Here is a 25,123-nt window from a genome sequence, read left to right on the forward strand (position 1 = left end):
TGTTCCACTCGCTTCCTCAACAGTTGTCCGTTCACTGGAATATTGCAAGCTCGTGCATCACGCAGCCACATCAAAAGTGTGGACTCAACATCTGAGTATGCTGCCTCACAGAGACTGAAGCACTTTACGATTAATTTTTCCCAACACTTACTTAGCGGCGATTCCTTTGTTGTTCACGATTGACCTCGCGGTCGGCTTCAATAGTACCATCATTTCTGCTGCTATGTCCGCCTGCTTTTCACCACGTGCAACTGCATCCACAATCTTAATCTTGTCGCTCAGTGAAATTTGCTTCCTTTTCTTTTCTTTTTTTTTTTTTTTTTTTTTTTTTTTTTTTTTTTGAGGCCATTATCTCAGCACTTGTAGTCTGGCACAACTGACTAGCATGGGAACATGACAAAATGGCTTCCACAAGCAATAACACACCATGCATGATCAGTGTGCCCTCTGACTTGCTTGGCTAAAGGCTGGGCATTGCCAGAGGCCACCAATGTTGCCACCCACATTTTAAACTTTCCGTGACTTAAGCGTGCAGACACCGGCGTGGTCAAGTCTGTGGTCAGCCCCTGTTGAAACGACAAAAGTATGTTTTATACACCCGATTTTGACAAAAATTTCCACTGATTTTGTCTGCTGTAGCCGATAGTCTGTTGTAACATGGTATGTTAAAAGCAAACTTTGTTGCATTAATAAAATAGGTAGAGCAAACTAAGCTTTAAATGTGGTCCATTATATCTGAAAGTCTGTTGTACATGGGTCCATTGTAGCGAGTGTAGACTGTATTCTAGTATTTGGGCATCCCTTGTTATAGCAGACAAATAATAAAGCCAAGGCGAGTTTGGTTGTAGCTTTTTTTCATGGAAGTACGGAAAGTGATGAAAGGAATGAAATGGGGGTATCTGCTTAAGAATGTTCGGTGCGTGCAGACTGCTTGGTATGTCTTCAAGAGAGTGTAGCATTCGACAGATGGTAAGCGCAATCATCATTAGCTAGACTTGGCACACGACATATCGCTGTGGCAAGTTCAGGGTGTAACCTGTACACGGGAAAGGGAAAAAATAGAATTTTGACGACAAAATTCAGGAGTGCGATCATTATGCAAGTAAATATGGTAAATTACTTGCAATATTCACAACAAAAAAAAGACAGCATATGTGACAGCAAAAATTACAACCTGATTTCTCGTGAAGCTGTTTCTTTCGAACAGCTGCAATAAAAGTTTGAGTTTCTTGTAAGTATTTCGCACACTTTAACAGTTTCCCATGTATATATGCGACTGTCCCACTTGAAAACTTGTCCACATGTAATGCTTTGGAGCACTTCTTGTTGGGAATTTTTAAAAAGCCAGTAAGTCATCAATACATATGTTACATCGCCATGGCATTTACCATGGTTAACAGACTTAGAAGGGCTAGTTCATTGCTGGCTTGATGATTTACCATGGTTTCCTTCCTCCCTGCCTCCACCCAACTGAATTCCTGCTAGATTTGATATTGGTTGAGTTCACAGCTCCTCAAGGCAAAGGCATAAATTCTTTGTTCGCCAAACTTATTCATAAAGTTCCAGATCGCTTGCATGTGTAATTTACTGCAAATGTCATAATTAGTTAATATCTTTGAAAGTTTACCTACCATATTGCTCATAACGCTCCTTTTATTTTTGCCAGATATAACCAAAATCAAAAACATCACTAAAACCAAGACAATGTGTTATGATGCCTTAATATAGAGAAAGAAAAACGATGGCTTAGTAATTATTAAAAATGTTCTTAAGAGGTTCAGGAATGTAAAAATTTTGTCACATATTGCTGTTACCATGCCCCTCCACCCTTTTCCACAATATGTAAACCTGTTGTATCCAACAGCTATGTTGGGACATTAGGTAGCATAGCTGATAGCAGCCATATCACACGCTCTAACACTTGAATAAAAAATTTTTACAAATGCTGTGTTTGATCCAACTGCATTTATTCTTGCACAGAGAATTTCAATAGCATACCACCAATTTTCGCTAAATTTTCTCTTAGTGGTTTTTATAGTTCTGCCAGAGCAGCGGGCTCAACTCTGCCCGGCTCGTTAGACTCGCTCATAACACCCTAGAGTGCTTGTATACGTAATTTATTGCGAAAGCCCCAATTCCTTATCTATTTTGAGCCTCACCTGTACATCACCCGTTAACTTGTTCTTAGTCACCAAACATAATGAAGTGGCCTCCTTTTGTTTAATGAGGACATCAGACAAAACTAATGTGTCATGCAAGAAAAGTAAAAAGAAAATATTTGAAGGTTCAGTAGTTATTCATATCACCTCTAAATGAGCAGAAACATTAAATCTATGCAACGCATTGCACCTAAAATGCTGACTATTCCTTCAAAGTATAAATATCTGAAACGCAGAGTACTCTTGAGACATTGGGAAACCTAGCTAATATCAGCAGCATGATAATTTCGAACACTTGCTTACAATTTTTTTAACCTTGTAGTTGATCAACCACTCATTTACCATCGCAAATAAAGTTGGCGTATTGTTCCCCTTATGTTCACAAAATTTCACCTCTGTTGTAGTTTTAATTATACATCGCAGCCATCTAAGTTTTACAGCTTTCGTAAAACAGTGTATTAACACTGTGAACCACTTGCATATATATTCTGCTAGAAAACTCGCATTTAACCCACCCATTTGGAACATTGCCTACACATTGGCCATACCATACCCCTCATTTTCCCGAGATATAAACAAGATGCTTGGTTTAGTTCACCGAGGACACCGGAGAAACAAACTACGAATCTCGTAAAATACATGAAAAAACGAGGGATTAGTAATTATCTGCAACACTTGCATTCAAAGTAGGAAAGTGAAAGTTTCACAACGCATTGCGCTTGAAATTCTCTCTATTTTCACGGAAATTCAACCGTTTTTCGTGCTGTTGTTTTAGGAGTCTGGGAAATATCTCTATTAGCAGCAGTATGACACCCTGGAACGCTTCAAAGAGTAACTTCCTACAAAGGCTCTAATGAACCTACACAGAACAAACATATCTTGCTGGTCTATCAGAGCATTGCTTCGTACTTCAAATACACTGTGCCCCGCACATTTAACCGAGGATACCCTGGGAGAAAACTAAATGACATGTATAATGCATAAAAATAGGCAGAAAGTGATTATTCACTAACTGTTTTCAGAGCACATATACAACCTACACAGTGCAAATTTGCAATGCATGTCACCAAAAAGTGGCCTTCATCTTTCAACATACTAAATATCTGCTTTTTTTCCTCCTGCCAGGAAACGTAATAGTGTAACTCTTATTTAGAAACAGCGTCAAAATTAAATGGTCAAAGCAAGAAGTGACACTTGCCTTTAGAAAAAAAATGGTACTGAAGCAGCTTTACACGTGAAACCAACATCATTTTCACAAGCCTATCTATGATAAGTTGTGATAACAGGGTGTCTACCAACCGGGAAAAGAGGGAATTCTAAGGGATTTCGAGTAGTCTGGAAATACTCGGGGAATTTGTGCTTCTATCAGAGAAAATTAGCTGTAATTTTAATTGAAATGGAACGAAAGTTGCTGTAATGCTGGCTCAAGTAAGAGAGAGGAATTGCAACTAATTGTCTTTTGACGCCATGTCATCGGCTGGAGGAGTTGCCAGTGTACAGTCAACGGCCAACTTTCCGGATGCCCGATAATTCGGACGGCTTCGCGGCACCACCACGTACACCATAGAACGTATTTGAATACGTATCTGAAATTCAGGACGCAAGAACCCTTCACCGTCCGATTTTCCTGACTTCTTGCCGGGACTGAAGGTGCGAAACGGCAATAATCAAAGCCACCGCTGCCGTTTTAATTGCCTCGCCGCTTCGAACCGGCGCTCTCGCACGTAGATCCGATGGCAGCCGTAGCCACCACCGCCGCAACGCTAGGTCTAGCTGCTTCGGCGTTCGCTATTAAGCTTGTTACCGTTCGGTGCCGTGTTTTTCATTGAAAGACTTGCCGCTATCAGTAATGGCACCGACTCTGCTTTTGTGGTCATTGCGATTCCATGGCTTAGACGCTCAGAAAGCACAATGCGTTGCATAAAGCTGGTTTCCGAAAGTTAGTTTTGCCGTAGTACAATCGTGCCATGCGGTGAAGCATACGCAAAGTATTGCGGTGAAGCATAACACGTGTGGGAAGGGGCAATTCTTACGGGACAAATTATGTTGAGACAAAGCGCAAAAAAAAAAAACACGAGGACAAGAGAAGAAAACGAAGACACAGCGCTGGTTATGTAGTACCAACTAGCCCACTAGTCTGTTCTCTTGAACACATTACATATTCCTTATTTATATACGCATGCACCCATCATCTCCTGTCACATTAGGAGCACCGATATGCCTAATAAGTGTACTGGCAAGCCTTCAGAGCTTTTTCAAATGTGCCTGTGGCAATTTAAACCCATAAGGGCACTAAAAGGCGTGCATTCTTTTTTTCGAACTGCCCGATTTTTCTGACGTTTTAGTGACCCCTAGGGAGTTCGAAAAATCAGACTGACTGTACAACTGACCAAGAGGATGCTTCAAATGGTCCGTGGGGCGAACGCACGGCAGAAAGAGGACGAGAACACAAAGGACCTACACATTGAGGAATGAACGGGAAAGGAAGCGTGCCATCGCTTCTTTCAAGGAGCTTGAGCTCAAAAAACAAAGTGGTGGCTGATGCCAAGATACAGGTGACGATCATCCAAACCAAATAAACACTTCAAAGCAGTGAAACGCAACACTGAGGGGTTGTGCGTGGGCCGAGAGAGAATCTCACCTGTTACAAAGTTCGGGCCTCATACCAATGAGCTTGCTATAAGTTGATAGAGATAGCTCATATTTGAAAATATTGGCTTCTGTATGCATCTCCTTTTTATTCGTATTTGAGAATGCTCGACGCAATTTGCAATGGGTTTACCATTTCTTTCGAAGATATTTTATTCACTGTGCATTTTACTAACACCTGCCTTTTGTTTCTTTTGGAGCAAAATAAACGCTGCTCCTTACTATTAAAACTGGATTAAGTCGTTTTTTTTCTCCCTCTATCGAAAAAGAAAATTTTGCTTCAGCTGTATTTTTGTTGGATCTTCCAGCATGCAGCCAAAAGTGGCCGCTTTTAAAGGGGGGGGGGGGCAAATGACATACTTTGCCCCCCACCACTTTCGACAGTGGGGGGGGGGGCAAGTGTCCCCCTTGCCCCCCCAGCAGATAAGCCTATAGGGTGTGCCATAGGATAAGTAGGAGACTTATCATTACATTTCTTGCAGCAAGTAACTTACCACATTTCACTACCTTTGTTGTACTTATCATCTTGCTTGCCCACTGATATGAACGGCTAAGGCTGCACCAATGATGCAGTTGTAGTGCTTTTGTAACATCCATGTTATTTGACTGTGTTGGCAAGGATCTTTGGTTCTTGTCCCCCCCCCCCTCTTTTTTTTGTGCTAGTTAGTCTATTAGGCTTAGGTAAGGTAGAGGCAGATAAAGCCGCATCATCAGGATTGGTGCATTTGGGCAGTATTTTCGACAAACCTAAGTTACTTGCTTGTCTTAGAAATGTTAATGGCTGGCTCACTGTAGCCAGGGCTTCTAAAAGGTGTGAAGAAAGGCAGTTGTCTGTTTAGACCTGTGCTGTGTTCATTGCCTCCTTGGTGATGGTTGAGCCAATGTGTACAGCATCTGGCTTGTCCCAGTGACGCACAGAGCGGTTTAAGGAGAAGTGGTGCCTTTCATCCTGAAGACTAAGTGCCCCAACGTTTCTGGCTGAAAATTCAGAAATTAGTGGATCGAAGTAATGTCGATTCATTCAGGGACTGCTGTGAAAAGTGTATGAATGGGTGTAATGAAACGCAAACACAATTTGTGTCATAACCACAAGACCTGTCATTTGACATGTCCCCAGTTTCCCAGCAGGTGTCAGGCATTGTGCATTAGCCCGCAGAATTCATTGTGCGATTTAATTGTGCGAGGGAACATAAAAATCCAAAACAGTGTGTCATATGGCTAGCATTTCACGCCAGCCCAATAGATGCATTGCCTAGTGTTGCTATTGCCTGCGGTTCTGCCATTGGCTAACCACCCAGGGTGGTTATAACATGGACGAGCACCTATCTTCCAATGTGATGTCCACGCAGATCACGGTGCCCTTCCGGTATGAGTGGCTGGATGAGCTGTTCCGCGAGGGGGCCACACTAATCTTCTTTGTGCTGACGGGCTACAAGTTCCGGCCCACTCAGTCCAACCCCTACTTCCGCCTCTCCCAGGATGATGAGGAGGAAATGGAGGAAGTGTGAGTGTCCCCCGTGTTTGTTTGTTTTGAATTGAATTTTATTGTTAGCAACATACATATACACAACACCTTTTTTATTTTTCTGGACAAACTGCTACAGTGAAATTTCATTGCTATAAACACCACATTAACAAATTTTTCAGATTGACAAACCTTTCAGAAATCCCTTGCTGACCGCTTATAGTTGCAGTGTAAAATTATTGCTGTACTACGAATTCAGAATACCGTATTCACTCACCATAGTGATCGCACTTTTTTGTAAAAAAAGTATGATGCAAATTCAGGGGTGTGATCATTACGCGAGTTAAATTGCCCGAAAAAAAATTTTTGTTTCAACAGGCATTTGCTGCGGGATGACAACAGGTCAACAAATAGGCGGCTGCCGCTGCATGTAGTGCGGGACACCAAAACAAAAATGGCGGCCAGTAGAGCAAGCCGAAATCGCCGAACGCAATTTTTTTTTTCTTCTCGTGAGTACATTACGTGCATTGAAACAGATTCTTCCGTATTAGTAATGAATAATATCGGCAAGTTTGTAGCAATAACGTAGCCATGTCCACTTTGAGGGGACAGAAACAGATGGGCGCGCTTAGCTGCCAGTGACATAGGAACACATGGCGAGCATGTTGCGGAAACTGCGGCATTTGTCTTCACTACTATCCTAATACGGCATGTTTCCCTAAGGGTGGGCGAATATCTTAGCTGTGTTACAAGCGTCGGCGTATGAATAGGGTACACTTCTAACATATCAGTGTAAACGTGGCTGCTATCGTTGCTGCTTGCGATGTGTTGCGTACCCACGAGTGCAGATGAGAAGAATCAAAGGGTGCCTTTGTTGTTGTTGTTGTTGTTGTTGTTGTTGACCACAACCATTATAAAGCCTACACATAATAAAGGCAAATTTGGTTGTAGCTTTTTTTTGTTTTCATGGAAGTGCGGAAAGTGATAAAAGGAATGAAATAGGGCATCTGCTTAAGATGTTTGGTGCGTGCAGACCGCTTGGTTTGTCTTGAAGACTCGTTCGCGTAGCATTCGACAGAGCGCGATCATTATTAGCTAGACTTGGCACTCGACATATCGCTGCGGCAAGTTCGGGGTGCGATCATTACACGGGAAATAAAGAGAATTTTGATGACAAAATTTAGGGGTGCGATCATTACGCGAGTGTGATCATTATATGAGTAAATACGGTACAGAATCTTTCAGAATAATAATCATTATTCAGTTTCTGTGTCATGTTAACAACACTTCGGTACTACAGTGGAATCTCGATGATACGAATCTCACGGGGCCACGAAAAATATTCGTATTAGCCGAAATTCGTATCATCGGAACAATTAAAACTAGCTAAATTAAAGAGTCAGAGGTGAACTCACTTAGGCACACGTACGTGAAAAGCGTTTATTACTAGAAGAAAAAGTTTCTAATGTCCTTCTGCTTCTTTTTCTTTGTCAGGTCACTTAGCAGACTTTGTCCAAATCCATAAAAACGCGTGCACGTGTCGTCGCTGATTTCATCCGCGGCCATAGCACGCCTCAGAACTTCGAGCGCGTGCAGCGTTTCAGCCGCCGGTGGTGGTCCTTCGCCGTCGCCCACGTCTAACACAAAGAACACGGCCCAAAGCACAGCAGCTACTCCGTTCGATGGCACGCAGAAAAGGAGGAAAAGCACAAGAGCAACAAAAGCGCCACCGCTTCAAACTCTTCGCGCCCAGTTGCGGCCCCTGCGCTGTCCGGCGCCGTGTCCGCGCCTCCGCACCAAAAGAGAAAGGGAGAAATCGCGTGACTGCGCGCTGTTCTCTTTCGCGGCCGTCAGTGGGGCTCATGCTCGCGGTCGCGCCCGTCCGTGCGCTGGAATCGTGCCAACTGTGGCCTCTCCTCCGCGCAGCGGCGCAACCTCCTCCCTTCCTTAGCAACCGGCGTGCTGGTGGGGGGCGCAGCTGCGCATAGCAACGGTGACGTCACACAGTAGCGGTAGAATGAGCGCACGCGTCGGCGGTGGCAGCTGCACATCCGCTCCTTCGCCAGACGTGTCTCGTTGCAGTTGAGTGGGTGTGACGCATGGCTCCGAAGCAGCCTAGTGATTGCGCGCCAAGTGGTTCGGGGAAGCGGCAGCGGATGCCGGATTCCCCCAACACCAATTGTCAGAAGAACAAGGAGTGAATGCACATGCGACGACTGAACATGTCACCAGATGCGAAAGCAAGGGAGGCAGAACGGAAATGCCAACAGCGACTGATTAGATCGCCGGGTATCAAAGGCAGGGAAGCAGAACGAAAGCGGCAGCAGCGACAAGCGATATCGCCGAACACCAAAGCGAGTGAATTAGAGCGCAGACGGGCAGCAGCGTCTGGCTTTCGCCAAGCACACTTTAGAATTCCAAAGTGTCTTCGGTAATTTTCGTATCAACCGACGCGGGTCGAAAATTGATTCGTAACAACCGTTCTCTAGCACGTTTCAAAGTAATGGGGCTCGGCCGGGACCACAGAAAAATTCGTATCATCCAGAAATTCGTATTAGCCATGATCGTATCATCGAGATTTCACTGTACAAATTTATACTTCAAGATCCGGTGATTCCGATTTCAGTGATTTCACAGTAGCTGGAGTAGTAGGCTAGCAGACAATGCTGCGGAGCATGGGCTCGGAAACCCTGAGGTGGCACGGGAGGAGAAAAATACAGTAGGGGACTGAAGGGACTTTTATTTTTTTTCTATTTTGGGTGTGACAATGCGACAGCTTTTGCGAGCATATGTTCCACCCCGACAAGCTTTGCCTAGCAAAGAAGGCACATTTGTTTCTTTTGTCCTTCCTTCTGCGGCCATTATACTTGAGGAGAAATGTAACCTCCATGCTCGTGGGGATGCCACATGGCCTGCCCTTTCCGGACAGTGTTGTTAACATGCGCTTCCGTTTTGTAATGACATATATAAAGTAGAGCCTCGTTCATACGTTTTGAGAAAAACCGTGAGAAAAAACGTACTAACCGGGAAAACATACGATCCAAAGTAACTAAAAAAATTTGAAAGACTGAACTATTATGGACATATATGTAATGCGAAGCATAATACGGATCATTGCGACATGAGACGCTGACGCTCGTCGAGCTGGTGGTGCTCTGGCGGCCCAAGACGCGTTTTGTTGTTTTATGAGGGTGACGGGAAACCAAAACGAAATCGAGCTGATGGGCAATGCCAGATGCTGCCGAAGTGAAATGTGATGCCCACATCGCGCCGCCTGCAGCAGGGAACAGAACATTTGGATTATCGCCTATTAAAAGTGTGCAATATGCTAACAATGGGCACTACACACCGCACGCTGTAAAACAGATAGGTGAACATGCTTATTGCATTAGGTTAGGTGGCAATAGCTGTGAATGTGGCATGCAAGGACCCGGGCGGAAATTTGCTAGTACCAGAATAAGAAACTGTGTGCGCCTCGCGCCTTTCCTTGTTCACATGGGATCTACCATCCGGAAAACGTATACGATCGCAGTCTACAGCAGGGAACAGCAGCGCATCTCCGTTATCGCCTGTTAAGTGTGTGCTATGCTTCCCACAGCACCACGCACTGTGAAACAGATAGGCGAAGATGCTTATCGCAGTAGGTTTGGCAGTGATAACTGTGAATGCCACATGCAACGACTCCAGAGAAGATTTGCTGATGCTGAAATAAGAAACTGAGTGCGTGCCAGCATTTTCACATGAAACGGGCGGGCAAGTATTGCGGTGAAGCTCTCGCAGAGGGCAGCTGTATACTGTTCTCTATCATGCGCACCTCGCGCATTTTCTTGTTTACATGGGATCTAGCAGCCGGAAAACAAATCATACAATCGCAGTTTGGTGATGTACTGAACGTTGATGCTCAAAAATTGTGTTTTCCTGGAATGTATGAACTGGTAAGAAACGAGCATGACTTTAGGTCTTTTCTTTTTTCACGAAATTTCATTGCTTCGCTCACATATTAACGAGGTTTTACTGTAGTTGCCTAATAAGCACACTTTCTTTCCCCAAAAGAATGAAGCAAAGTTGGGGGATGCGTTTATTATGCGGGGTAAATTTTATGGCAACCTTTTCGAAACAGCAAAGATAGAAAAGTAAGATCGTAATAATTTTAAAAATGCATAAGATAACTTACCTTTGCAGTAAAAATACATGTACGCTATTTGCAAACCAGAGGAGCGTTTTTATTGCACTTCACTCTGCCTCGGAACCACCAGACCTGTCGTCCAGGAAGCTGGCCGCTTCATCCGCATTGTGGTTCCACAACAGCTTGTCCTCACAGCCACTTCTGGTCATCTGCTGTTATTGCAAGCATCACATTGAAGCGCTGCTTTTTGCCACGTGTTGTTTTGACAAGCATGCTGCATGCGTCTCTTTACTCAACCGACCTGCTCATTGCATGTCAAAGTTTCTTGGTGTCTGATCAGTATTTCCATTTTGTGAGCAGATAAAGTGTGTCCCACAGCAGGTGTATAACTCAACTTAGTGCCCATCGCACACAGTGAAACCAAAGATAAGCAGAAAAGTGAGCAATAGACAAGCAAATTCAACACTACTCCCAACTATGTCTGCTATGCTGACCAAACGCCGGCCGCCTTGTCTTAACTTCGACTCTGCCGTGCCCCGCACCCGGTTGCGCATCATGTACACATGCTGTCCTATCACGTCAGAGTAAAGTTGCTATTGCACGTAGCAATTGCGTGTTTTTTGCTCTCTCGATTCTGCGAGGTGCCTTTGCGTCGGCACTGGCAGCAAGCATTCAGTAAGAACAGGCCGAGCGTTATCGCAGTCGCTCTTTCTGTCAGGTCTCAAGCGATTGTGAGAATGTGCAGCCTATTTTTACCGCATGCTTGCTGCCAGGGTCCTCTCATCATGGGTTTGTCATCGGCTTCTCCATCATCAAACCCACCGCCTGTGCCAGTGCACTGCCATGGCATGTGTGCCGCTAGAGCGGATGTGCAGCCTACATAAGTTAGCCATCGAATTTCATTTACATGATCGTGGCGTATCTCATGTGGCATCATTATTAAGTTTTTCCAACACAGCAACGGTCATCAAGATTCACTGCGTGTGCTGTAAACACGTGTGTGAGAGTGAAGGATTCTAGTCTCTCCAGAAAACTGTAGCATGGCCGTTAGATTGTGGGAATGTGCAAGACCAAATGTGGGGGTGCAGTTATTATGCTGGGGGAAACATAAATACAAATTATCAAGAGGAAATTTGGGGGTGCATTCATTATGCTAGTGTGTTCTTTACGCAAGTATATACGGTAGTTCCCGTGTCCACCTCCTTGAGTGAGACAGTTGCGGTGTCCACGGCAAGAGATATGCAAAAAAAAACCTTTGCACTTAGGAGGCGACATCGAACTTCTTCCTTGTCACAGGTTTTGTAGGCATCGTCATTTGTTTTGCACATGCCACTGTTACTATATGGTGGATCAGTGGTGCATGGCAGCGGAATCGCTTGTCGGCAGAAGTGTTTGTCGCTATCAGCACCGCCGTGCCGATAGCAGCAAGCATCGCTGATGTAAGGTCGGCAGAGCTTCGACACCAATGCACTGGTCACGAGGTCCCTGTGATGTAGCTCGGTGGGGGTGAAGTAGCAGACAGAAAACGATGAACAGGTATGACAAACCCTATGCACAAGCGAGTTATTTATGTTTACAGAGAGTGCGAAGAGCACACCTTTGCTCTTCCACACCTAGCTGGGTGTTAGAGCCCAGGATGCTGTTGGGACGTAACAGTACAGAGCCTCACCGATCTACCACTATGTGGTTACAGCCAAGACTGCCCGTGAGTCCTCCGTACTGCGGTTATAAAGGCAATAAAAAAGAGAAATAAAAGAAGAGAAAACGTTATAGCCCAACACGGATGGAGCTACGTTATCTCTCGCTGCTGGCACCGGACATGTAACTGCATGCCCTCCCCTCTCTCTGCTCATGGCTCTTGCATTCCGATGCACCACTGTGGATGCTTACATGCACTGACCCCGACCTCACCCCCATAGTCACCAGCAGGGGCCAAGGCCCTCAGACACTTCACTACGGTGCTGCTTTTGGGGGGATGGGAAGCGGGCAATCAGTTTCGTGGTCTGTTCCCGTATGACAAGGAAAGAAAGGGCTAAGTGCTTGGTGACAAGCTCTGCACCTGGTCGACCTGTGAACAGTGGGAGCCGGATCATTAATTCGAGTAAGCCCGTCCTTTCTGAGGGAGCACAGTTGGTCACTGCTGTCAGTCATTCTGAGCCCCACAATTGTGCATGCCTAAATGACACATGCTCTGCCTTACAGATTCCCTTATCTTGCGCAACTCATGCCCTTATCACCATCAGGCAGCAGCTAGGACGTAGCAATAAAAGCAACTCGAAGTAGCCCAGCAAATCTTGAAATTTCGGCCTTGGAGCACACAGTGTGCAGCTCACTGCTGTGAAAACCTGTACAAAACAAAAGTGCCAGTTATTCAAATTCGCATCAACCAATAGGAGGTGCTCCCTGTGTGCACCCCTTTTCACACTCGCATTTGTTGCTTTTATTTCTACGTGGAGAAATACAGTGCTGCAGATATCTAAATCTCTGATCTCCTGTTTATGGCAATACCAAGGTGGTATCACTGCGTCAATGGAAAGCCACGCTTGCACGATCAGCGGTGCGATAGCACCTCCCAAAGCACAAATTTTTTCTCGATTTTGAAAACAACACACTAAAAAAGCAAAATCTTCTGTTATTCTGCTGTGTATTTCTTCCAAATATGTTGCCATGGGATAAAGGAACATCTTAGAATTACGAGGGAAAGAAATAATTTAAAAAAAGGGAAGTTTTGAGCAAGCCGGCCATTTCATTGCCACATCTGCTCCATAATTTCTCAATGTTTCTCAACTTTCGGGGTGATAATAATTTTGGGGGATATAAACTTTGCCACCGTCCCATGAGATTGGTATCATTGAGGTTCTACTGTAATTCATTCGTGGTGCTACTTCTGGGTATAAATGGTGCTCAACTGTGATTGCATCAAGGATTTCTTGTGCTTTTTTATAAGGGATAAAGGATCCCGGGACAGGAGACTGTGCTGGAGGTGTTGTAATGACGTTGAGTTAAGTGCAGGACAGCAGCAGTGGCCTATCTTTCAATTTCGCTGATAAGCTAGGTGCAGCAAGCAACTACAGCAAAAGGTAGATTGCGTCACTTTCTTTCACGTAGTTGCTCAATGCTTGCAGGTGGCACACTGGGAAAGAGGATTTCTGAGCGACTCCGGAAAAATATAATTGTGTAATTTGCATATGGGGGGAGGGGCATTATTTACCATATACAGTCAAACACGGATATATCAAACTCGAAGGGGATGTCAAAATAGTTCGATATATCGATAATTCAATATACAGAAATCAGCTTGAGATGCCGCTCGCTATCACGACAAATGGTGGCACGCGCTGGCCTGGCTTTTCGGCGCCTGCGTACTGCTACAAAGTAAAAAAAAAGAAAACAGGGACGGACGGAGAGAGAGTGGAGAGAGAGCTCGACAGTGATGGGCCATAATGGCAGCATGCACCATGCCTCCCTCACACCCCGTTCGCTTTTTTGGGTTGTCTCCCCTACCACGGCTCCATTGGCTGCGTCTGCTCCTTACCAACCATCGCCGGACCGGTTTTCTATTCCTTCACTCACGTGGCTTGCAAACGTCACGGGGCGCTGTGTGCTAAATGATCGCAGGAGTTGCGAGGGGCTTTGGGGAAAGTGCACCTTCCAGGCACGGTGCTGCTCTAGACCGGCCGTCGCCTAGCCAGTTTCCTCGTTCTTTCATGCACATGGCTCCCAAACATCATGCAGTGATGCACGCCGAATGACAGCGGGCGATGCCCGCACCTTTGGGGAAACTGCACATCGAATGAGCTGAGAAATTAGCGTTCAATATACGACTCAACTTTCCTATACATTTACACAGGACCTTCGATGAAATAATCTGTGTGTTCGATATAACCAATAATTCGAAATATCCGGGTTCGACTGTATATAGACAAGAACGGCACTGCAAGCCTTACTGCTGCGCCGGCGTTGACAGCGCCGCATGCGGAGCAAAATTCAACTAGCGGGTGGTACGCTTCTCGCATCTCTCGTTCGCGCCGCCTTGATTGCCTCTTGCACTGCACGTGTTTGGGCACGTTTCGTACCGCGCACGGTGTGTGCCTACACGTGCATGCGTGGACGTTTTATTCGAAGGACGATGTACAGTCTGGTTCACACTTAAGGGAAAACTCGGAGCGCATTGCATTGCGATGCGGGGAGCACTTGAATCAGGCAGCGGCGGCAGCTCGCGCAGGCTCAGGTGCTCGAGGGGCGGGGTCTTCAACGGCATCGTCTGCTATGGCGGCGCACGCTGGCCGCATTGTCGGGAAACGTTCTACGGTCAGTTGCAGTGTGCCAATCTCATCATTACTACGTAAAATGAGCCGGTATTTTTTACTAAGCGTTGTGCGACGCCCACTGATACGCCTCGAAGGTAAGTTCATCGCTGAAAAGTGCAGGGCAGTCATAGACGACTTACTGATTCCATACATTTTTCATTGCCCGTTCCTGGAAGGTGACTATATATTCTAACACGATAGGCCGTCGATCCACACTGCTCGCGTTGTGCAAGAACTGCTGGAAGTGCACGCCGTCACTCTCTTGGAGGGGCCGCCTCAATCCCCGGGCGCCAACATTACTTAAAATGTCTGGGGCTCGTTGGAAGTATCGCTGGTGCACCATGCCCTCTATCAGTTGCCCGAGGATAGGCTTCGATCCACCATCGTCAGCGACTGAGACGTGCTGCAAATGAACACATCCCTGATCAAGTCACTCTACACTTCACTGCCTTCCAGGATGAGCACTGTCATCACTGCCGCTGGGGACATGACGAGATACCAACTGAAGTTCGGAATGTGACGTGTCCAATTCCCCGTCAGCGGGCAGGGTCTGTCTGGTGTAGTGAATGATTGTCGAGAAAAATCACTTCCAGCTCATTGCCTTAACCTAAAACATTCCTTTAATCGTATCCATTTGTTTCATTGTGTTCGACCCCCATCGTTATCATTGTTGAGTGCTTTGTTTTCCTTTCGAGTCAAATAAAGACTGAGCATGTTGCGCGCACATCTTGGTGCGTCTTGTCGCTGCTTATTACGGTAGCACACACAGTGAAGAAGTATACGTGCACGTGCTCAGTACCCCGGCCTTTCGAAAGAACAAACGAAGCACGTTGTCAAAAGAAGTTTGTGGAACTCCATTATCGCCAATGAAGGCTGAGAGTTTGGCGTCGCACGTTTAGTAAAGAATATCAGCTCAGTTCACACAGTACCGATGAAATCGGTGCGCTGCCCCTCACAGTAGCACGCTTCCCGACAATGTGGCCAGCGCGCGCCGTTATCATTGCACTCAACAATGATAACATCGTCAGGCGCAGACGCTCGGCAGCAGCTCGAGCGTCTGCGCCTGCTCAAGCTGCTGCCGCCGCACGACTTCATTGCTTGCCGCATCGCGATGCAATACGTTCAGAGTTTTCCCCTAGGTGTGAAACAGACTGTAGATGCTTCTATTTGCCTTTAAGAAGGTCGGTACGCTTGATGATTATTTTTATGGCTGCAATGCGGCAAAAGGGCAGCGTCCGCTTAGCCATGTAAGGGACGCTGAGCAGGTATTTGGAAACGACATCGTACATGCCGCCAGAAGAATACTCAGCACATACGATGCGGCACATGCATACGGCACATACAAGCTAAAGTCATTTTTGCAGTTTCTCTCAAAATGTTTGCTACAAATCCGTGTTGTCTCTGATGGCGACAACGGACTGCCATCAACGCTGTGTGGAAATAAAATATATCGCTGCATACGACAAGTACAACATGCGCACACAACTTTAACTTGTAAGTCCCCTACAATATAGAATAGAGGCAGCAACATAAATAGCTTGGCCATTTTTTAACAGTGCTCAAGAGACGGAAGTTGAAAGTATTAGTAATCATTTCTGCTTCAGCAATGCTGGCGTGACCAAGACGCGGGCGTGTATCGTCCAGTAACTTGATCGATCGGTGCAGTGGTGATGCCGGAATGAACTCAGGTCATGTTCAATGCATTGTGCACATATTCAATTTCTCAGCATGCGTGAACTTCGACCACTGCTAGCGCATACAACAGAATTGGTTTCAGTCTGGGGCAGCACACACACAAATGAAACACGAAAAAGAAGACAGGACAAGCGCTGGTTGAACAACTGAAAGATTTTATATGAATAAAAGGATTATATACCGAGTAACTATTAAATTCATGTGGGTTACATATAAAAACCGTCATACACTCAGGAGTGATCAATGAACAAGCTCGCTTCGTTTGAAAGTTGTTTACTTGGTTCGGCGCACCGCAGTAATCCATGTCTGTCGTCTGCTTTTTTAGTACCAGTTTCTTGTGAATCGACAGAATTTCACTGGTGGCATCACCCCTTTCGTGATTTCGATGGGGGCGAAATGCGAAAACACCCGTGTAAATAGATTTAGGTGCATGTTAAAGAACCCCAGGTGGTCAAAATTTCCGTCCGGAGTCCTCCACTACGACGTGCCTCATAATCAGAAAGTGGTTTTGGCACGTAAAACCCCATAATTTTCTTTTTAACCCTTTCGTGTTTACATTGGTGTCATGACAGTTAACAACACAATAATAATTTCCGGTCATCCGAAGAGGTGCCATTGCAAACAAGAGACGTCTCGCCCGCAGCGCCAACTGAACGTGGCGCGATCGTGAAGGGAAGTGGCAGTGGGAAACTACACCCATTGGAGGGGAAATCATTCCCCAGGGGAGAAACGAGCGCTGGCACCTAGGATGAAACTTGGTGTGCGGACGTCTATATTCACGGAATGAATGCACGCACACATTAAATGCACCCGCAGATTTGCTCTTCATTCATTTGCCCCCCTTTGGTTTTGCTGTGTTTAGTGGGCCCCAAGTTGAGTTATACGCCTGTTGCGGGGCAGAGAGTTTATCTGCTCACAAAATGGAAATGCTGATCAGATGACAATTTGCAATGCCAATGAGCAGAGTGGTCTAGGAAAGAGATGCACACAGCGTGCTTGTCAAAACAACAGGTGCCGAAAAGCAGCGCTTGAATGTGGTGCTTGCGTTAACAGCAGACGACCGGATGCGGCTGCGGGGACAAGCTGTTGTGGAACCACAATAGGGATGAAGCGGCCAGCGACCTGGACAACAGGTCTGGTGGTTCCAATGCAGCGAAGTGCAATGGAAACACTGTTACAGTTTGCAAATAGTGTATGTCTATGTTTACTGCTAAGGTAAGTTATCTAATGCATTTTTCAAATCATTACCGTCTTATTTTTCAATTTTTTCTGTTTCGAAAAAGTTTCCATAAAATTTACCCTGCATAATGAATGCACCCCCCAACTTTGCTACAGTATTTTGGGAAAGAAAGAGCGTTCATTATGTGAGTATATATGGTAGTTAGTACCCACATGGCTCCATCTGGTCTTGTAATCCAGCCTCTTAGAAAAAAAAGGCACTTCTATTAAGAGAGTGCTTTGTGGGCCCTAGAAACACGTCCGTAGACCACAAAGACTCTGCAGTCTGCCATTCAAGAACCATTAGCTGATACCATACTGTTTCTCTGTGTTGTATAGTCGGTGTCTGATTTTTCAGACTCCCTAGGGGCCGCGAAAACGTCTAATAAATCGCAGTCTAAAAAAATTAATGAATGCCCTTTACTTTGCCCAAGGGCTCTAATCACAGCAGGCACTTCCAAAAATAGCTCTGAAGGCCTGCCAGTACACTTATAAGGTGTATCGGTGCTTGTACTGTGACGAGAAATGGTGGCTGCACGCGTATGTACAATATACATGCTGCGTCACGTGACAGTGACCCCTTTCCATTCTTGTTTTGCCTCACCTCAATACATTTTGCGAAGCTTACTTTGGGAACCGGCATTGTGCAACGCTTGACCCTTGCCATATTTTTATTCGCTTCGAAGTCATCCACGAGGATGACAAAGGCAGAGTTGGTGCCATTGCTGACAACGGCAAATTCTTTGCATGTTAAGAAAAATTCGTCCCGTCTTCAAAGCTTTCTAAGCTGCCAAGTTTGGTCTTCGAAGAGGCTGAAATGGGTCATCTTTAAGCACATTCTGCTGCAGTCAGCTAGCTGGCAGTTTTAGAGTACAGCTCTTAGGCGCCTGATCCAGCGGCGACTGTCAGCGTAACCGAGTGAACAAGCACAACAATGAAGGCTGAAACAGCAATGCAGAGTGCAGCAAGGAATAAAAGGTGGCAATAGCGAAGAGAGGGTGAGGGGGAACGTGTTAGAAGGAAAGCGTAAGGCCATGCAAGACGCATTCTGCAACAATCACTACGAGATGGTGGCGGAGTACCACACATCGTCAGTTCACTTCTTTATCGCTGCTTTTCACCAGATAACAAATGTTATGCGTTATCCCTCGACGTGCCAGCATGTATCAGAAGTGTCTCGAATGTTATCGATAGTTTATCCATTGGCTTTTGTCACCAATGCTTTTTGTAATCTGATTGTATGCGCGACGCAAATTGTGTACTACCGAGCACCGCCAACGCGCTTGACTCGCAGATCAGATTTTCGACGATCACCGACTGTACTCGCCACTATCGTTGTTCTTGAGTGTTACTTGTTTTGCTGCGCACAAGTTCTCCCAATAAAGAATTAAAGTTGTAACTCACAGTTTCAACATTCTGTTGTTCTTCACTGTCACTACCATGCGACAATATAAATCATAATACAAAGCCAGTTCTTTCTGAACAATGAACGATGCAACCTGTAGAAGTGCTTCGTCTGCCGCAGAGACTCTGCGCCTTCGCCAAGTGGACCCTGTTCTTCAGAATCAAATTCTTTGCCACAATATATTGCGAATTCAAAACCCCTAAACAGCTGCGCTCAAAGTTCACTATAGGGAGTATCATAATCATTGGTGAATATTTGCATGTTCAAAATGTGTTCCGGTGCCTCTTCAAACCTGTGTGTTTCACTGCAGGCTGACTCAAACTGGGCTGACGGAGAATGTATCCAAGACGCTGCGCAACAGGGACATTCACGATGACAAGGGCACAACGGCCACCAAACGCGAGAGCAGCCACGAGTATGACTGAAAAGGGGCAAGGGAGGCAGTTCCCACCTTCGACCGACGGAGCAAGGAAACACGCGAGCGCGTGCACTTGGCCACTGGTCATGCCGGCGAGCCAGACCAGCCACCCCCGATACAAATCTTTGCTGTCCCATTGACTGCATTCTGAATTTCACTCTTTATGAAGCGTTTGTTTCCATTCCTCTGCTTTCTTTCTTTTTCTTTATTTCTCTCTCTTTTCCTGTCATGTTTCTCGAAACAGCACATGTCATGGCACTTTTTTTTTTTTTTTCATTCACATGTGTAGGTGTGAGGTCTGTGTTGCTCGCTAGTTGTGTCAATTTCATCATTCCTAATTCTACTTCACAGTCATCATCAGCTTGGTGTTATGAGCAGAAGAGTCTAGCAAGTGCACATGCATGTGAGGGACTCAGGCATGTGAGGCACACTGTGCCTTTTAATTTTTCGGAGGCTTTATTAGGATTATTATTATACTGGCCCCTACATGTTGTGTGCTAGGAACGCACGCTTGATGTTTATGCTCGGATGCACTTTGCCATATCTTTCAATAACCTGTTTTCCTATTCTTATTTTTCTTTTTTCTTTGCAGTTGTATCCTGAGACGATGTTGCTGTATTTATGTAGTTGAAGCGTTAATATTGCAGCTTCCTGGTGTATGTTGTCTGCACTTGCTGGTGTTACAATAGTCTTTTCTTGTATTTTTCTCTCTCTCTGACTTCCTTCTTCTTAAGTTAAGCCTTAATCTATCGCACTCATAGAATGCGTGGTACGAGAATAATTTATGGTGTAAAAATAAATTGGTGGGTCCTTATAACACATGCTCGTTTAGTGCCCCCATCTGTCTGGCCATCCACTATTAAAGAGAAATGCTTTATATATATATGTATATAGAGCACATGGCTAGACGTATGCTACCTAGCGCCACTTCTGCCTAGTCATGGGCACCAGTGCTAGATGGAGGATCTCACGCTCCCTTTCTGTTTTCATCTGTGTTGAGTTTACAGACTATTTCAAATAAAGAACGCAATTGAAACAGCAGTGTTTTTCTTCCCCACAGCATTGGGCACTCTTCACTTACACACTTGGCAATAACTGATGACTGGTTGTGCTCTGTGCAGAGCATTGTAGACCATAGAGTTTCCAAATAAATACCCTAGAGGGAAATGTGACGCTAGTGTCTACGGAGGTTCTCCTGAGCATTGCCTCAACCTACATGGGAATGATAGGAAGTACAGGCTTCGGATTGACTTTGATCTTTATAGACTAATAGGCGTTTGCTTGCGGTGCAGTAAACAAAGTATACTCAAACATTATCACTTAAAATCTAATTTTATTTCTAAGGTATCTTATTTAATGCACAACACATTACATAAACTTTGTATTACTTTGAAATTGAAGCATGGTTTACCACCAGAGAATAATTATTTATTTATTTTTACTACAGCAATAACAACCGTGCACATACTTATATAAAAATACTCATCAAGGCTTTATGAAAATAAAAGTTTTTTTATTGTGAGAATGTGTTGCGCCTTTGAGAGGAATGCTACAAGTGTCATCTGCTACGACGCCTGCTCGCTGCGAACGAGATACTTTTCTCGCAGACGACAGGCACTTGCGAACTCTCGCACTCTTTCGAAAGGCTGCGTCGGCTGTCACAATTACTGAACGTCTTCAAGTACTTTTAAGCACATCTGCTGCACTGCTAGCAGGGATGCTGGAGGCCTTCTACGAGTATGCTCTATTTTATTTTATGTTGATGTACCCAGGGTGTCTACCAACCGGGAAAACCGGGAGTTCTCAGGGAATTTGAATAGTCTGGAAATACTCTGGGAAAACTCCGGGAATTTGTGCTTTTATCAAAAAAAATTGCTGTAACCTTATTGAAAGGGAACGAAAGTCACGTTAATGCTGGCTCCAGTAACAGGAATTGCAATGAATCATCATTGACGCCATGTCATCAGCACGAGGTATTGCCAGAGCAATTAACGACCGTTTTTCCAGACGCCCGATTTTTCAAACATGCCCAATAATTCGCACGGCTTTTCGGCACCACCACATACTCCATATAGTCAATGTATATTTCCCTGACTGCTGGTCTGAAATGGCATTAATCAAAGCCACCACCACCGCAATTTTGATTATCTCGCCGCCTCGAACCGGCACTCTCGCACGCAGATCCGCTGATAGCCGTAGCTGCTACCACGGCAACGGTAGGCCTAACTGCTTCTACGTTCGCTGTTTAGCTTCTTGCCGTGCAGTGCTGTGTTTTTCATTGAAATAATTCTCCGCTGTCAGCAATGGCACCGACTCCGCCTTTGTAATCCTCGTGATTGGCTTCGAAGCTCACAGAACACAGCGCGTTGCTTAATGCCAGTCTCCGAAAGTTAGCTTTGCCATAGTATAGCAGTGTTACGCGGTGAAGGATAAGCGTGGGAAGGGGCAATTGTCACGGGACACAGTATGTATTCCTTAATTATACACGCGTGCACCCCCATCTCCTGTCACAGTACAAGCACCGATATGCCTAATAAGTGTACTGGCAGGCCTTAAAAGCTTTTTTGGATGTGCCTGTAGCGATTTTAGCCCTTATAGGCAGTCAAAGACATGCGTTCATTTTTTTTTTTTTCGGACAGCCCAATTTTTAAAATGTTTTTGCGGCCCCTAGGGAGTCAAAAAAATCAAACGTTGACTGTACAACTTACCAAGAGGATGCTTCAAATGATCCATGGGGCGAACACGTGGAAGGAAGAGGATCAGAACAGAAAGGGCCGGCCCACTGTGGAATTAACAGGAAAGAAACTTTAAGCATGCCGCCGCCTTTTTGAAGGAGCTTGAGCTCAAAGAAAACAAAGTGTTGGCTGATGCCGAGATGCAGGTGCCCCTCATTCAAACCAAAATAAACTCTTTAAAGCAGTGAAACCCAACACTGAGATGTGTACGGGCTGAGAGTATGACAGTTGAGGTTGACTTTCCAACTGCTGAGGGAGAATCTTAGTTGTGACAAAGTTCAGGCCTCATACTGATGAGCTTGCTGTGAGTTGATAGAGATAGTTCATATTCAAAAATATTTACTTATGTATGCATCTCCTTTTCATTCGTGTTTGAAAATGTTTGACTCAATTTGGAATGGGTTTTACCATTTTTTTTGCTGTGCCCTCTGTTTTCTTTTTAAATAAAATAGATATAACTCCTTACTATTCAAACTGCATTAAGTCATTTCTTTGTTTCAACATGCTTACTAGAGAGTGACAGCATCAAGCAACATGGTGTCAGCCTGTCTTGACATAAAAGCAAAGCTCTGGCTCAATAAGGGCATTTTGCAGAGATGCTGAGGGAAAAGCTGGAAAACTCGGGGAATTTGGAAATGTCTACTTGGTAGACACCCTGGTAGCTCTTCCGAAGCGTTACGGCATGGCTTTGCAATTACCCATTTTGCTACACTAGACTACAGCCAGGAAGCAGCAACCTTTCCTACCACAAGTAAGTTTGTGTTCTTAAAGTCCTAAAACACGCATTTCAATGAGCACATAAACGAGCAATGCATGATAAAGCCTTCAAAAAAATTTGATTGTCAAGCCACTAAAGTACAACTGTCGTGTCTTATATCAGTAGTGCCTTTTTCCTATTCTGCAGTTTCATATAGCACGTAACACTTCAGCGCCAACCTAACACTTAATAAACCAAGGTCCAAACGGTCAAAACATGTTCTGTGAACGTTAACGATGGCGCCGCTTTTCTCGCCAGGGCTTCGACACCACACCGCGACAAAAACATGGTCCCAGTCGCTGGCACGGCGTGCTATCGCCACTTCGAGCAACAGAACAAAGGCAGAGAGCTTTGCATTGCACTGCCCCACTGCACGTTATAGCAACTGCGTTTGGAGCGAGACCAAAACTGCCAAAAAATACTTGTAGACCAGTTTGCCAGTCAACAGAATGCCAATCCGTAGCCTGTACTTCCCATCGTTCCCATGATGGTTGAACGAACGCAGCGCCAGATTTCCCTCTAGTTATACTAATATGAAACTCTATGTTGCAGATGGAAAGCATCAAGCTGAATTTGTGCAACACGGCATGTCTGCTTCACACAGTCAAGGTCGCACTTCACAGCATCACAACAGCGGGCAAACACAAAACGCTGCCACAGCCTCAACCACCACAAAACTTTAGATGGACTAATGAGCCTGTAAATAAGTTTTCTTGTGCTGCTGTAGTTGTAAATGTTGAACTTGCATTTTTACACAAACATGTCTGTATAACGGCATTTTGAAAATAAGCTGATTCCAGATTAACCTGTTTTTATTTTTTGCATAAACCGACTTAGTTTTGTTAGCATCTGGATTCTTATGTCAAGGTTTTATCGAAATCCTTAACTATTCGAACTGTTCCCGTTGAAATTATTTGACTATAGTAGCTCTTCGCTTCAATTTTGCGTCAAACCAAAAGATTGATATTTGCACAGGGCCACATTTTACGACACTAGTTCAGAACACTGTCCTTAACTGAGGTGGTTCTAGGTGGGTTTAACTTGTTCATTTTGACTCATGATAGCAAATTCTATGGAGCAAAAGAAAAGGTGCAAGCAGCAGGTGAACAACTTGCTTGTTGCAACTTGTTTGGCTGTTCAGCTTGTTCAGGCACAGCTGAAGCAGTGCTACATTGCACACAACACTCACGACCAGTTTCCCTGTCCTATTTGTAAGTAAAATAATGCCAATGTCTGCAGCTATAACATTGCTGCTGTGTACAGTCACATTTGGCGGGATGTTTGATGTGCCTTCTTGTCTTGTTGCCGCAGTAGGTGTTTAACGTAATGTGCAAAGTGCGGAGGTGCTGTAAATTCATACACATCAGTACTTCACACTGTAGCAGTGCTTTGTGGTACCTCTGTGCTCCTTCAGAGTGTGTGCCATTGCTCTGAATCCTGAGCATGCTTGACCAAATGATATAGTCGAACCCAGTTATAGTGAACTGCCTTGCAGGTAAAAAAATGTTTTCAATATACCCTGACCCATGTATTATGAACAGCCAAGATGTCTGTTATAGAGAGCTGCTGTCTCCACTACTTATCATGCAAAGAATTCATGAAGTCTTGTTGACAAAGCTACCCACAGGAGGCAGTAATTTGGCATGTAGATTTAGCTTCATAGCATCTTTGAGAATAACATTCTTGATATGTGGCGTTGGATGAATGTTGCGAAGGCCATTTCTTTCAGTGCCAGCTCTGTATCAGCATAGAAACACAATAGGATCTTGCTCTCTATCAAATTATGCATTGTGTTGAACCGTGCCTTGCTTTATTAGAACGTGTTGTCAAGAATACTCAGCCACATAATAAAAAAAACTTGCTCGGAAAGCATGCACGGAAAAAAAAAAGTGTGTGGTTTTATGGCACAGGTCATAGACACTTGGTGTTCAGTATACAGTAGACTGTAACATAACAGAATGTAACATTCTGCATAAAAGCTGTTCTGTATCTACAATATCTGAACCTAGGGTTCATACGTGGCCGAAAGTTTCATTGCAGCTGGCCTCATTAAAAAAATTACCGACGATTATGTTACTTCCTAATGCGAAATTTGAGCGCAGCAAATAAGCTGTTTCACCTTTTCGATAGATTGAGGCAAAGAAATCGAGCAACACATGTATGCGCTATCACAGAATTTTTTTTTT

General features: G+C 44.8%; 1 protein-coding gene across 1 annotated transcript in view; it reads left to right on the plus strand.

Annotated features, from left to right (window-relative positions):
* Positions 1–20,481, plus strand: part of LOC142566734 (protein GPR107) — a 156,267-nt gene extending 135,786 nt beyond the window's left edge. Inside the window, exons 15-16 of the mRNA XM_075677603.1 lie at positions 6,158–6,312; positions 19,338–20,481. Coding sequence (XP_075533718.1) covers positions 6,158–6,312; positions 19,338–19,452 — 270 coding nt within the window. The 3' untranslated portion in view covers positions 19,453–20,481. The remainder of the gene's footprint in view (positions 1–6,157; positions 6,313–19,337) is intronic.
* Positions 20,482–25,123: the final 4,642 nt, after the last annotated feature.

The sequence above is a fragment of the Dermacentor variabilis genome, unplaced genomic scaffold, assembly GCF_050947875.1.
Source record: "Dermacentor variabilis isolate Ectoservices unplaced genomic scaffold, ASM5094787v1 scaffold_13, whole genome shotgun sequence".
Lineage (NCBI taxonomy): Eukaryota > Metazoa > Arthropoda > Arachnida > Ixodida > Ixodidae > Dermacentor > Dermacentor variabilis.